Source organism: Struthio camelus, chromosome 5, assembly GCF_040807025.1.
Source record: "Struthio camelus isolate bStrCam1 chromosome 5, bStrCam1.hap1, whole genome shotgun sequence".
NCBI lineage: Eukaryota > Metazoa > Chordata > Aves > Struthioniformes > Struthionidae > Struthio > Struthio camelus.
The window spans coordinates 3866612-3879915 of record NC_090946.1 but is presented as its reverse complement, the minus strand read 5'-3'; the positions used below and the strand labels follow the sequence as shown (position 1 = coordinate 3879915).

The 13304-nt window shown below is 66.9% G+C and overlaps 2 protein-coding genes across 5 annotated transcripts; one reads left to right on the top strand and one right to left on the bottom strand.

Moving 5' to 3' along the window:
• Positions 1–641: 641 nt before the first annotated feature.
• SLC15A3 (solute carrier family 15 member 3) lies at positions 642–5887 on the top strand. 2 transcript variants are annotated; one of them, XM_009670484.2, is made up of 8 exons: positions 644–1408; positions 1913–2202; positions 2281–2446; positions 3016–3111; positions 3241–3409; positions 3493–3651; positions 3847–4005; positions 4246–5887. In XM_009670484.2, the coding sequence occupies exons 1-8, from the start codon at positions 854–856 to the stop codon at positions 4401–4403; spliced, it is 1752 nt and encodes a 583-aa protein (XP_009668779.2). In that variant the 5' UTR covers positions 644–853; the 3' UTR covers positions 4404–5887. The 2 variants fall into 2 exon arrangements, with proteins under 2 accessions (XP_068800291.1, XP_009668779.2); XM_068944190.1 differs by lacking the exon at positions 3847–4005 and having other exon boundaries at positions 642–1408.
• Positions 5824–12805, bottom strand: TMEM132A (transmembrane protein 132A). 3 transcript variants are annotated; one of them, XR_011141217.1, is made up of 12 exons: positions 12717–12805; positions 11101–11315; positions 10801–11019; positions 10410–10720; positions 10154–10306; positions 9492–9684; positions 9273–9416; positions 8991–9196; positions 8472–8748; positions 7880–8071; positions 6551–7765; positions 5824–6464 (listed from the first exon to the last, which is right to left on the bottom strand). XR_011141217.1 is itself a non-coding variant. In XM_068944189.1 (11 exons), exons 1-11 carry the CDS (start codon positions 12799–12801, stop codon positions 6602–6604), a joined length of 3159 nt encoding a protein of 1052 aa, XP_068800290.1. In that variant the 5' UTR covers positions 12802–12805; the 3' UTR covers positions 5824–6601. The 3 variants fall into 3 exon arrangements, 1 of the variants encoding a protein (XP_068800290.1); XR_011141218.1 differs by having other exon boundaries at positions 5824–6391; XM_068944189.1 differs by having other exon boundaries at positions 5824–7765.
• Between the last annotated feature and the right edge of the window lie 499 nt (positions 12806–13304).

Genomic DNA, 13304 nt, shown 5'->3' with positions numbered 1-13304 from the left:
TATCATCTTCAAGCTCGCGGCCGAGCCTCATGGACGTCGCCAGAGAGCTGGAGGCAAACCCTGAGCGCGTGATCCCGCAGGCCCGCCTCCTTGGGAAAGGGGGCTGCCAAACACACGCGTGTCACCTCGCAAGCTGGGGGATTTGTGAGTGCGTGGTGGGAGGTCAGCGATGGTTCGGCGCAAGGTTCACACAGCCCAGCTTCGCTCAGCCCTGGCGGCTCCGGCCATCTCGGGCGGACACACGACAATGCCCCCTCCCCCCCCCCACGCCCCAGGACGGCACGAGCCCGCAGCCCGGGGCTCCGACTCTCCCACCGCCCAAGGAGAGCACAGCTCCGGAGAGGGGGTTTCGATGCCGCAGGTGCCCTGGATTGAGGGGGCCCGAATGCCCTGGCAGAGCCATGCGGGAAGGCCCTCCCGGGAGCGGTGGGGGAGAGCAAAGCCCCAGCCCCGGGCAGAGAGCCGGGGGTGGGGGGGGAAACTGAGGCTGGGAGGGCGACGGCCCTGTGAAAGGAGAAGCTGTGCCAGCTCACGGGGCTGAGGAGTTTCACTTCTGAGCCACTGGTCGTCATATGATGTCTCTATTCATCGGAGAAATGGGGAAGTGGGAGCCGGGGAGGGGAGGGGACAGGGGATGGAGAGGGAAGAGGCAGGAGAAAAACCCACCCAGCGAGGAGGAGAGCCTGGGGCAGAGACTGAGAGGGGAAAGCCGGGAGAGGAAGGGGCCCCCGGCAGAGGCACGAGCGGGAGACGCGGTCATCCTGCCCGGACGCGGCAGTGAAGAGGAGCGCAGCTGGCCCCAGGGGCTGGGGAGGGGACAGACGGCTGCCGCCACGGTGAGCGGAGGCAGGGCATGGCCCTGGCAGGAGGCCGCGGGGAGCGGAGACCCTTGCTGGTGGCCAGCAGGGCCCGGGACAGGCCACCCCTCAAGGGCCGCTGGGCAGCATGCGCAGCCGTGCTAGTGGTGGAGTGCCTGGAGCGGGCGGCCTTCTTCGGCATTGTCGCCAACTTGGTGCTCTACCTCAACAGCAGCACCTTCAACTGGGGCGGGACCCAGGCGTCCCGCGCCTCCCTGCTCTTCCTGGGGGCATCCTACCTGCTCTCGCCCATCGGCGGCTGGCTGGCGGATGTCTACCTGGGCCGCTACGGCACTGTGGCCCTGAGCTTCTTGCTGTACCTCCTGGCAGCTTGCCTGCTGCCCACCATGGCCTCACTTGATGGGCGCCTCTCCCTGTGTGGGCAGATGTCCTCCTACTCCATCCAAAATTGCTCCGTGAATGACACTGGGATGTGCCCAGGGCAGCCCCAGTACCAGTACTGTGCCCCCGTGGTCTACTCTGGCCTCCTGCTCTTGGCTCTGGGTGTCAGCTCTGTCAGGGCCAACCTCACCTCTTTCGGCGCTGACCAGGTAAGTGGGCCTTTCTGCCATGTCCTCCTCCCTCTGGCCTCCTCCCTCTGGCCATGCCTCTGGCCTCCAGCTCTGGGTACTTGTGCTGATGTGCAATGGACCTGCCAGTTTCTGTTTCTCTACTGCAAAGCCAAGGGGATAGTCTCCTCACAACCCAGGAAGAAAGGCTATGGGGAGGATCAGACATGCTGGTTCCCAGGATGGTTTTGTCCCCATAGATCACCTGCAAATTCTTCCAGGCCCTTTGTGGGAGCCCTGCTGGGGGAAGTGGGGCACTGGAAGGAGTGGAAAGCTGGAAGGTGAGGGGTGAAGAGAAGCAGGAGGTGGTGAGAGGGGGCTGTGGAGGAGGGTTGGGGCATGGCAGAGATGGGGGGGGGTGGTAGGACAGGGGATGAGATGGAAACCCTGGGTTCAGGGCTGAGGTTTGTCTCTGCTCAGGCACCGCCAGTGCTGAGCTGGTTTATGGGGCTCATTCCTCCACATTGCCTTCCCTTGCTCTGGCAGGTGACTGACCGGGGTGAGGACACCACACGGCGCTTCTTCAACTGGTTCTACTGGAGCATCAACATCGGGGCTGTCTTCTCCCTCCTGGTGGTGGCCTTCGTCCAGCAGAACATCAGCTTTCTGGCCGGCTACCTTATCCCTGTTGCCTGCCTGGCCTTGGCCCTCCTCATCTTCCTCCTGGCCACCCCCACCTTTGTTACCAAGCCCCCCACGGGCAGCCAAGTCTCTATCATGATCAAACTGGCCTTGCAAAGCTGCGGCTGCACCTGGCTGGGGGGCACCAGGACCAGGTGAGACAGGGTTGGGGGATCTGCTGAGAGCTGAGACATCCCATGCCTGGCCCTTCTTATGCTGTCCTTCTCTCCTAGGCTGAGCACTCGCTGGTCACAGGCTGGGGCCAGGGAGCCTTTCCCCAACAGCAGACCACAGCCCGGGGCTCCAACACATGAGGAGGACCTTGCCAACTTCCAGGTGATGGCCAAGATCCTGCCCATGATGCTGACTTTAATCCCTTACTGGATGGTCTACTTCCAGGTGAGGTGTGATGGGGGACCTCTATGCCAGGCAGTTGGGAAGGCTAGGCAAGGGCCAAGATGGGTCCAAAATCCTAGCCCTGGCCAGTCTCCTCTGCAGAGGGGCCTTCTGGAGACGCTGAGTTCCCCCAGACAAGTAGGGTGATAGCTATGAGAAGGATGGGCCCAGGGACAGGTTTAATAGCAGGACTGCTCTGCAGGCAGGACCTTGGTGGATAGGCAGTACTCAGCAATCACTCAAGGGAAACAGCCTGCAGGGAGTGGAGGGAGTGGAGGACCAGGGTGCTCATGGGTATCTTGGGGCACGAGGAACGTGGTAGTCCCAAGACACGAGTTTGGGCTGGGAGCCCATGCCACATGCCACCTAATGCCCGGAGCTGTACATTCAGCTCTGCTGGAGGCTTTTAGAGTTCCTGTTTTTTCAAGCAGCTTTGGAGCAGTTTAAGAAGAAGATGCTTCACACTGACTGGAGGAAAGACTGGGAGCAGACAGGATGGTGGGTCTGTTCAGGAGCTGGCTTTTCTCCCCTCGCCACTGAGTCAACAGAGCAAACTTCATTGTGTCTTTTAGATGCAGTCGACCTATTACCTGCAGGGCCTGCACCTCCACATCCCTAGCATCTTCCAGCATGGCCAGACCCATGCCAGCACCACCCACAACTACATGGTGAGGGATGGGGCTGGGAGCTTGCAGACACGCTGGGTGAGGGCCAGGTCAGGAGCCAGGGGCATCCCCAGGCATGCTGAGCTCCTTCCTGAGAACAACTGCTGGATCTCCACCTGTGTCTACCTGCAGTTCCCAGATGCCTGGCTCCTGCTGGCCAATGTAGTGGTCTTACTGGCTTTGGTGCCACTGAAAGACCGTGTCATTGACCCCTTCCTGGTGAGGCGGAAGCTGCTGCCATCAGCGCTCAAGCGGATGTCCCTGGGCATGTTCTTTGGCCTCGCCTCCATCCTCACAGCAGGTAAGGTCCCAGCCTGATCACCCTCGGGTGGAAGCCTGTAACAGGCAGGTGCTCCATCTGTCCTCACCACCTATCTCCCTCAGGTGTCCTGGAGAGGGAGCGGCTGCAGTATGTGCATCGCAACCAGACTGTCTCACAGCGCATTGGCAAGGACAGTTACCTGGCCGCCTCGCTGCCTATCTGGTGGCAGATCCCCCAGTACCTGCTCATCGGCATCAGTGAGCTGTTTGCCAGCATCCCGGGTAAGTGGTGCCCTCCCGTCCTTGCCCCGCACAGCCCCAGGGCACCCGTCTGTGTGCACCCCGCCAAGCAGCAACTTGCACTCTGCAGACTTCAGCAGCGGCAAGGTTGTTTGGTGGGCAGATGGCAGACCCCATCGAAGGATTCAAGGCCTTGCCCTGCCATCAGTACCATGTGCTCTGTCTGCTTTCTCGCAGGCCTTGAGTTTGCCTACTCTGAGGCCCCCAAGTCCATGAAAGGAGCCATCATGGGTCTCTTCTTCTTCATCTCTGGGGTGGGCTCGCTCCTGGGCTCTGGACTTTTGACCCTCCTCTCACTGCCTTCCCATGGGTGGATGCACTGCCCAGAGGACTATGGTGAGCACAGGCTGGGAGCCCTGCTGGCTAGCAGGAGGTGACATGGCCCCGTGAGCCAGGGGAACAGTGGCACCGGGGTGGGGGTTCTAGGTTGGGTCTCACGTTCTGCATACCCTTGTAAGGCCATTTTTCCTGTGCATTTAAGCCACCTTTGTGGCCAGCAGAGTGGGGATGGGGTGCAGAGCAGCACAGGGGTGTCCATAGGGCTCCCCTGGGCTCTGACTGTCCTCCTGCTCGCAGGGAATATTAACAACTGCCGCATGGACTATTACTTCTTCCTGCTGGCGGGCATCCAGTCAGTCACCTGCCTCCTCTTTGCTTGGATCTCCATGCACTATGAAAAACAGCCACGGCAGCCCAGCACTTGCCACCATTGCATGGAGCAGGAGGAAGACTGACACCATGAGAGGTGACCCAGGCCTTGTCCCCATTCCCACATCAATTCAGAGACAGGATGCTGGCCTCAGTCCCACCAGGACAGGTGGAACACGTCCTGGTGACAGCCAGAGCTGTGACAAAGACCCCTGCTCACTCCCTTTCTGCAGCCCTAGGACCCTACTCTCCCTGGGTTTCCGGGGAGCAGCAGGGATGGCTCACAGCCTGCTGTGAGAGGGAACCAGACGTACGGTTGGGATGATTTACTGCATCCCTGCTTGGTGATGCAGCCCTGAGCTGGTCCAGCCTGAGGAGAGCCTGCAAGGAACAGGGTGATGAGGAAGGCTGGGGCAGGGGAGCTTTCCCTTGTGTTCTCCTGGCATGATCCTGCTAGGGATATCTGTGGGAAACTGGGGATATCTCAGGACCACCGGAACAAGTTGGAAGGGGTCCGAGAGAGAGAGAAATCCATACGGCATCCCTGAATAAAGGGACTGGTGTGGACATGTACCCCTAAACCTGCTGGATTTCACCAGTAAACCTTCCTGCGGGACTATGTGGTAGGGGAGATGGTTCACCAGAGTTCAGGTAGGTGGAAGAGGGGTGTCTGAGGTGTTTGTGGGCCTGTTGCTCCAGCTGGAGGGGCCTGCCTGTGGCAGGCACCAGGCAAGACCAGGGATGTTCCTGGTCCTATGTGAGTTAGGTCTGGATGGGCCAAGGAAGAGGAAGGTAGGCGTCCATTCTGTATGGCATGATGGGGAGGGGAGGGACTCCCTTCCCCACATGGCCACAACCTCCTGGGGTGCCCATTTCCTCGCCAGGCAGAGCAGAGCAGAGCAGCGCAGCCAGACTTGTCCGTGTGCCAACCAGGCCATCGCGCCAAGGTCACCCTGGCTGTGCCAGAGCCAGGAACGGAGCCCAAAGCCCTTCCCGTGACCAGCTCTGCCTTCCTCTCCCTCCCACGCTAAGCCCAATGCAAACAGCCCACCCCAGGCCCCACAGCCCCTTCAATAGCCCCACAGAGCCTCAGCAGGCTGGGCTGTGCCTGGCAGAGCCAGCCCTCCCCTCGGAGCCTGTATCACTCCCGGTCGCAGCCCCTCCTTGCATCCTCTGCTGTCGGTTCAAGCCCTCCGAGAGCCACCTGCCTGCTCCTTCCTCCACCACGGACCCAGCATGGCTCTTGCAGGCACTCCCTGATGTACTTCCCTGCCATGGCTCTGCTCCTTCAGCTCGTCTGGGGCTTGTTTGGGCAGCTTCTCCATGGTGAAAAGGCCCTTTCAGGTGGAGGAATTGCATCTTTATCCCCCCCCCTCCACCCCCGCATGCCAGCCACGGCGAGATGGGGGCTGTGGCAGGAGGTGGCCTTGCAGACACCCAGCTCTCCGGTCCCCTTCCCTTCCCAGCAGGAACAGACACGCCATGGCACAGGGAGGAGGGGACGGGTCAGCTTTTTTAAATATTTTATTTTTGTAACAATGTCAGAATTAAAAATCTTCCATAAATAACAGACCCCTCGTGGCAGCCCCTTCCCACAATGCTACAGGTATAAAATGCCAATCATACAAAATGGATGCATGGCCAGGGTGAAGGTGGGGACGGGCTCGCACCCCCAACCCCCTCCTTGCTGCGGGGGGACAGGGCTGGGGATGAGGCAGGGGGACACAGGACGGTCCCCGGGATCAGATCACAGGACTCATCATCACTATGAACACGACATCGCAATGAGACCCAAAGCAGTAAGAGGACCGAGGCTTCCTCCGCGCAATTCCCCCTCCCGGGGCAGCTTCCAGTGACGACAATACCCTCCAAGGCCAAGGCGACCAGCAGGACACCTGGGTGCATGGCTGCGGTGGTGAACCTCCTGGCGAAGTGGGCCTGGGGAGCTGCCGTGGACCACAGGGAGAGGAGCAGACGCTCTGAGATGGGAGGCAACGGCTGTGCGAGCTGGTCCCTAATGGCGATGCCTCTCCCATAGAGCCGCAGGCATCTGGGGCCAGTCTCTCCAGCGACCCTGGTGGTGCAGGGCTTCAGCCACCATGCTGGCCGGGGAGCGGATGGGGATGGGTCCTCCAGAGCGGCACGGCCTGCCGCAAGCAGAGGAAGTGGGGCAGGTACACCTCCCCCTGGAGAGTGGCAGGGAGGTGTGGGGAGGAGGAGGTTGGTCCCTTACTGGTTTGCCCGGCTTGGCGCCGGCTGGGGGGCTGGGGACAGCCCCTCCAGGTCAGGAGCTGCCCCGGATCCTCTCCATGTAGCTCCTGAGCTCCTCGGGGTCCCGGAGCCCCATGTCCTCGCACACCCAGCGGATGTCGTCCTCGCTGGCCACCAGGATGGACTGGACGTTGGGGGCGGGCAGGGGGGGCTCCTCGGGCGCCCGTGGGGGCGCGAAGGTGACGAACTCCACGCGCTTCCTCCGGCCGCCCCCTGGCGCGCCCCCCTCCTTGCGGGGCAGGGCAGCCCCAGGCGTCGGGGTGCCCAGGAGCGGGCTGCCACCGGGCTCGCCTGCATCAGGACCAGGCGCTGGCGCGGCGTCCGGGGGCACCCCACAGCAGCACTGCCCGCCCTCGGCACCAGCCTGGGGACCTGCGGCTGGCTGGGCACCGGGCTCCGGCTGCCGGCGGTCCAGCTGCCGGCTCAGCTCCTCCTGGTCGGTGCCCAGCCAAACCCAGTTGTGGGGCTGCGGGGCGGAGGGGGCCGCGCCAGTATCCGGCGGCTCCTTGTGCTGGTACCGCAGGACGAAGAAGACGCAGTTGATGAGGAAGATGAAGATGGCCAGGCAGAAGACGCCGAGCAGGACGTACATGCCGATCTCCAGGTCGGTCACCCGCTCGGGGGCCTTTACCATCTCATCCTCTTCCTCTTCCTCCCTACCGGTGCGACTGTGACCATAGCCATCCTCCTCCTCCTCCTCCTCCGAGGAAGACCCCAGCCCCTGGAGCTTGGTGGAGGCTGGTCCCACGCCGGCAGGCTCCCTCCTCCGCGGCTCGCTCGCTGCAGCCGTCACCGCCTCCCCAGACATGGCGCCCTCGGCCCGTGGGAAGGGTGAGCTGGGCCGGGGGCGGCCGCCACGGTGTTTGGGGCTGCCGGGGGTGGGCGCGCGCCAGCCGGGGCCCACCTCAAGCCAGGCGGTGCCGGTAGCCAGTGGGGCAGCCCGGTGCCGGCTCTTGCGGCAGGCATCAGGGGCGTGCAGGCTGAGCTGGAGCAGCGCCCCGCGCCCCGGCCCCTCGGCCACCAGCAGTGGGCGCGAGGGGGTGGCCCTGGGTGGGCGCACCGAGGCCACGGCGGGGTCTAGTGAGGCCACGGCCAGCGCCGCCTCCTGCCACCCGTACAGCTCCAGCGGGGCCAGCGTGTGGTCGGAGAAGGCCAGCCAGACCGAGAGCGTCGCCTCCTGCCAGGGACACAAGGCGGGCTGGCACCGGGAAGCAAGGGGACCGTCCCCCCCAGCGTCCCAGCCAGGGTCCCCATGGGAGATGCTCGGTGCTGCCCCTCCCGTCCCCCTCACCTGTTTGGGGGAGCGCAGAGCAGCCGTCCCTTGGCACGTGGCCATGATGATGTCGGGGCGCCCCGGCTCAGCCGTCACCGTCAGGGACAGCCCTGACACCACCTGGGCCCGCAGCTCCGTCACCGTCACCTTCTCCTCTGACACCACCAGCATCTGCTCTCCCAGGATGGAGTCCGAGATGGGCGAGCGGACCTGCGGGCACAGGGACGCCAGGCTGAGGGACACGTCCCTTCCTGCCACTCCTCCTCGTGCCTCCCCCGGCCTGTCCTCCCTCTCCCCAGCCCCTCCAACTCCCAGATACCCTCCCACCCTGGTATCCCCCAACCTCCTCCTGCCCCCATCACCCTCTTCCCAGCCCCCCGATACCCTCCCACCCTGGTATCCCCCACACCTCCTCCTGCCCCCATCACCCTCTTCCCAGCCCCCAGATACTCCTCCTACCTTGGTATCCCCACACTTCCTCCCACCCCCCCCATTTCCCTCTTCCCAGCTCCTCCACCCCCAGCTTCCCTCCCACCTCCTCCCATCCCCCATCTCCCTCTCCCCAGCTCCTGCATTTCCCCCTCCCCAAACCCGAGCCCCACATCCCTACCTCCACGGAGGTCACTCCAGGCTCCCGACCGACCACCACAGCCCCCCCTTCCAGCGAGGCCACACGGGGGTCCAGCACCCTGGCATGGGCGGCCACCAGGTGGGAGACGTCGAGGAGCCATTCGGCACCCGGCAGGTAGGTGAGGTGGCGCCCGCCGTCGAGCGGGTGGGCCACGAAGTGCGCCAGGAACCGCACCGCCGTGCGCTGGTACTGGGGCCGGCAGCCCCGGGCGCGCCGCTCGGCCTCCTCCCCGGGCTCCTCCGCCTCGGCGTGGATGCTGGGGAGGGGGCAGCGGGGGACACACGCGTCACGAGCCTGGCAGGGCTCAGCAGGGAAGGGGTGCATCATGAGCACGGCGGGACTCAGCAGGGAAGGGGCGCGTGTCATGAGCGCAGCGGGGCTCAGCGGGGCAGCGGTGCCTGGCGTGAGTGCCACGGGGCTCAGCCAGGCAAACGCCCCGGGCTTAGCCCGCACCTCTTCCCATCTCAGAGGCCTCGTCGGCCGCCATGGCCGGCTCACCTGTCGGCAGAGCCGGCGGGCAGGCGCCAGCCCCGCACTTGCTCCAGCGTGGTGTCGCGCAGGTCGACGCGGAGGGGCAGCAGCGGCGCCCAGACGGTGAAGAGCAGCGAGGCGTGGAAACGCCGGAACCAGAAGTCCACCCGGGCCCCGCGGGCGCCCCGGCTCTCCTTGCCCGCCACGAACACGGCGTCACAGGCGTCGGCCACCTGGTGGGGGACACGGACAGGGGCAGGGGGCAGCGGCGGGCCGGCGGGGCGGGGGCCCCGGGGGCGCCCCGCTCACCTGCAGCACCTGCTTGTCGGCCGACTCGCAACCCAGCTGCTCGGTGACCTCGGCCACGCCACCCCCGGCCTCCACGGCCACCAGCTTCACCGGCACGGCCCGCGGGACGCCCGTCAGCGGCGCCGTGTTGACGATCTCCAGCTCCTGCGGGGCAGAGAGGGGCCGAGGTTGCGGCCGGGCGGGGGGCGGGCCGGGGGCCCGGGGCCGGCGGACACCCACCTGCGCCAGCGGGACGAGGGCGCGGACGTCCCGCTCCGACACCTGGATCTCCCACACCATCTTGTCCTTCTGAGCCTCGGGGTCCTGGCCGGGGTACTCCACCTGCCAGGTGACGGGCCGCGCCGCCGCCAGCCCCCCGGTGCCGTTCTCCACCGCCAGGTCCAGGTGCAGCAGCTCGGCCCCCTCGGCCACCCTGCGCCGCCGCGCGTGGGTGGGGGCCACCCCAGCCACCCTCCCGTTGGCCCCGCCGCCCCACCACCTCCCGGCCAACGGGACCTCGCCTCCGCCGCGATTGGCTGGCGCCCGGGGAGGGGGGGGCAGGGAATAGGGGGCGCCACCTCGCCTGGTGGTGTGCAACGTGATTGGCTGGTGGCTGGGTAAATTGGAGGGGGGGGGCGTGACTCTGCTGGCTTCCTCCCTCAATTCTGATTGGCCGAAACCTGGGCGATTTGGCGTGAGGGCTCTAGCACGTCGACGCGCCTTCCGATTGGCCCCGACCCGGCTTCTTGGCCAAGCCCCTCCCACGTGGGGCTGATTCTGATTGGAGGGGACGGGGCGCCACGCCCTCCTCTTCCCGCTCCCCGATTGGCGGGCGCCCGGGTGAATCCCCCACCCCCCTCCCGGCCCCGGGGTGGGGGGGGGTGGCCGGCGCGGTGCCCCACCTGGCGGGCGCGCGGCCCCCGGCGCCGCGGCGGCGGCAGGTCACCACGGCGGTGGAGTGCTTGGCGCCCCGGGCCCGCTCCAGCTGGGCGGCCCAGGCGGCGGGGGCCGCGGGCCGGGCCGCCACCACCTGCAGCCCCTTCTTCGCCTTCACCCTGCGAGCGCAGCCGGCCAGCGCCGCGCGTCACCCCGGGGGCGACGTGCGGCGCCCGCGTCCGTCCGTCCGTCCATCCTCCCCCAACCCAGTCGGGGTCTCACCGCAGCGTGAGCTGGTCGGCGGTGAAGTTGTGCCGCAGGACGAGGGTGGCGGTGAAGAGCTGCCCCGGGCGCAGGGCGGCCTCGGGCACGCGGAGCAGCACCTTGTCGTCCAGCCGCACCTCCTGCCGCCGCGCCGGCTCGGCTGCCCGCAGCTCCAGCCGGCCGGCGCGCCGCAGCCCCTCCAGCCGCCCCCCGGCCTCCTCGCACTCGCCCGGCCCCACCGCGCCGTAGTGGAGCTCCGCCGGCTCGGGGGGCTCGGAGAACCAGGGCCGGGGGATCTCCAGCTCCACCACGCAGACGCCCAGCGGTGCCTGCAAGGGCGAGCGGGGCTGAGCATCGCCCGCCGCGGCTCCTGGCCCCGGACGGCGGCTCCCGGCCCCCCGGCACCCACCTGCAAGCGGCAGGTCCCGTGGGTGGTCCGGCCCCGGTGCTGCGCCTGGAGGGCGACGCAGGGCAGCTCCCGCCCCCGCGGCAGCCAGTCGGGGCCTTGGAGATGGAAGAGGACGCGGGCGAAGGGCTGGGCGGGCGACGCCGCGCTCTCGACGGGCACGGCGCGGATGGACCAGCCCGCCACGACGTCCTGCCGGTGGGGGCTCTGCGCCGGCGCTGCCTGCGAGGACGTGGCGGGGGTTCTGCCTGGGGGTCCCGGCTCACCCCACGCCCTCGGGGTCCGGCCCGGCGTCGCGGTTACCTGGTGGGCGCCGAAGGGCGCGTAGGTGGCCCGGACGAGGGGCTGCGCCGCAGCGCCGCGCCGCAGCAGCAGGTAGGTCTCCGAGCGGGCCCGCAGCGAGGTGTTCGCCGGCAGGTCCCGGTCCGCCCGCTGCAGTCGGTAGTACTCGGGCACGTCAAGCACCTCCAGGTCCGCCGGCAGGTAGAGCGGGTCAGGGGGGTCTGAGTCGCTGCTTGCTGCGGGGACAGAGGAAGCATCCCTGCAGCACCCAGCTCTTTCTGGCAGGGTCTCCTTGCCCAGCTGCCCCCGTCCAGCTCACGTCCCCCCAGAGCCACATCCCCCCCCGCCAGAGGTGGGGCAATAGGAGGGCACCAAGAGGCTACATTTTTTTCCCCGCGTGGACCAGTTTTTCCTGCCAAGCCGCTAGGCAGCCCTGCGCACATGTAAAACACGCAGCTCCTGCCCTTGCTTGGCGATTTCTGGGGCTGGGGCAGGACCAGGCGCAAGGCAAGGCTGCAGGTTGCAGTCCACTGGGACGGGTGAGGGAAGGGACCTGCTGGCACCCATCGCTGGCATGCCCAGAGGAGGGAGAGGGATGGAGGGAACCAGGCCCTACAGGGTCGGGTCCAGGCACAGGGCAACCAGATCCCAATGGTTCCTGAGTGTACCAGGCAGATCCCATCCAGATCCCAGCGATTCCCATGGGCACAGGGCAGATCCCACGTGGACTGCAGGCAAAGGGCTTCCCCTGCGTACGGGGGCAAACCTGGTCTGAATCACGGGTTCCCTGTCTGTGGGAGGGGGCAGCTCCCCACCAGATCACAAAGGATCCTGTGTGCATGCAGAGGGAAGGAGGAGGTCCAAGCCAGATCACAGGGGATCCAGCGTGCATGGGGGGGGGGGAGGGGGGCAGATTCAAGCTGGATCACAAGTTCCTGTGTGCATGGGGAGAACAGATCCTACGCAGATCACAAAGGTTCCCATGCACACAGAGGCAGATCCCACACAGATCACGGGGGCTCCTGCGCACACCAGAAAGATCTCGTGCAGTCAGAGAGATTCCCATGCGCACTGAAGGGAGAGAACAGATCCTCTTTGGATCGCAGGAGATCCTGTGTGCATGGGGAGAAGCAGAGCAGATCCCCTCTGGGTCACAGGGGATCCCATGTGTATGGGAGGGAGGGTAGATCCCCCCCAGATATCAGGGGAAGCCATGTGCACAGGTGGGAGGGCAGAACCCCTCCAGATCACAAGGAAATCCATGTGCATGGTGTGGAGGAGAGCAGATCTCTTCCCGATCACAGGGGAAGAGATCTCTTGGGGACCCCTGAGATCTCACAGATCTCTTCCCGTCTGCATAGAGTGGCAGGGAGAACAGATCCCTCCAGGGCTGCAGGGGATCCCGTGCGCGTGGGAGAGGGGGCAGATCTCCCCCGGGATCGCGGGGGGGATCCCGTGCGCGTGGGAGAGGGGGACTCGACCCCCCCCCCGGATCGCGGCGGCTCCTCTGCGCAGGGGTGCGGATCCCCCGCGATCGCGGCGCTCCCGTGGCCTCGGGGGGCCCGGCCGCCCCCGCATCGCCGCGGAGCGCGGGGCTGCCGGCAGCGGCGGCGGTGCCGGTGCCGGCCCGCACTCACCTGCGGCGGCGAGGAGGGCGGCGGCCAGCAGCGCCAGGCGGGCCGCGGGGGCCGGGACCGGGGCCGGGGCGGGTGGCGGGGCCATGGCCGCGGCGGGCTCCGCGGCGCGTCCGTGCGAGCGGCGCCGCCGCCGCTCCGGGCCCTCCGCCTCCGCCTCCGCGCAGACAATGGGGCCGGGGCGGGACCGGCGCCGGCGCCGCCTCCGCTGCCGGGTCCTAAACACCCGCGGCCGGTGGCCGCTGCCCCGCGCCGAGCACCCTTCCCCGCGGTGCGCAGCGCCGGACACCCCTCCCCGGGGACGGGCAGCAGCGAGCACCCCTCCCCGGGATGTGCAGTGCCGGGCACCCCTCCCCGGGGACGGGCAGCGCCGAGCACCCCTCCCCGGGACGGGCAGCGCCGGGCACCCCTCCCCGGGATGTGCAGCGCCGAGCACCCCTCCCCGGGGACGGGCAGCGCCGAGCACCCCTCCCTGACACGGGCAGCGCCGGGCACCCCTCCCCGGGGACGGGCAGCGCCGAGCACCCCTCCCTGAGACGGGCAGCGCCGAGCACCCCTCCCTGGAACGGGCAGCGCCGAGCACCCCTCCCC

What these genes read in the sequence shown, in the direction of transcription:
- SLC15A3 (XM_009670484.2), top strand. Translation starts at nt 854, where the DNA reads ATGGCCCTGGCAGGAGGCCGCGGGGAGCGGAGACCCTTGCTGGTGGCC. An exon ending in CTGGGGGGCACCAGGACCAG is followed by an intron (nt 2,203 to 2,280) that starts GTGAGACAGGGT and finishes CTTCTCTCCTAG; the next exon opens with GCTGAGCACTCGCTGGTCAC. An exon ending in GCACCACCCACAACTACATG is followed by an intron (nt 3,112 to 3,240) that starts GTGAGGGATGGG and finishes GTCTACCTGCAG; the next exon opens with TTCCCAGATGCCTGGCTCCT.
- TMEM132A (XM_068944189.1), bottom strand. Translation starts at nt 12,801, where the DNA reads ATGGCCCCGCCACCCGCCCCGGCCCCGGTCCCGGCCCCCGCGGCCCGC. An exon ending in ACGGGACCTGCCGCTTGCAG is followed by an intron (nt 10,721 to 10,800) that starts GTGGGTGCCGGG and finishes TCGCCCTTGCAG; the next exon opens with GCACCGCTGGGCGTCTGCGT. An exon ending in GCCGACCAGCTCACGCTGCG is followed by an intron (nt 10,307 to 10,409) that starts GTGAGACCCCGA and finishes CTGCGCTCGCAG; the next exon opens with GGTGAAGGCGAAGAAGGGGC.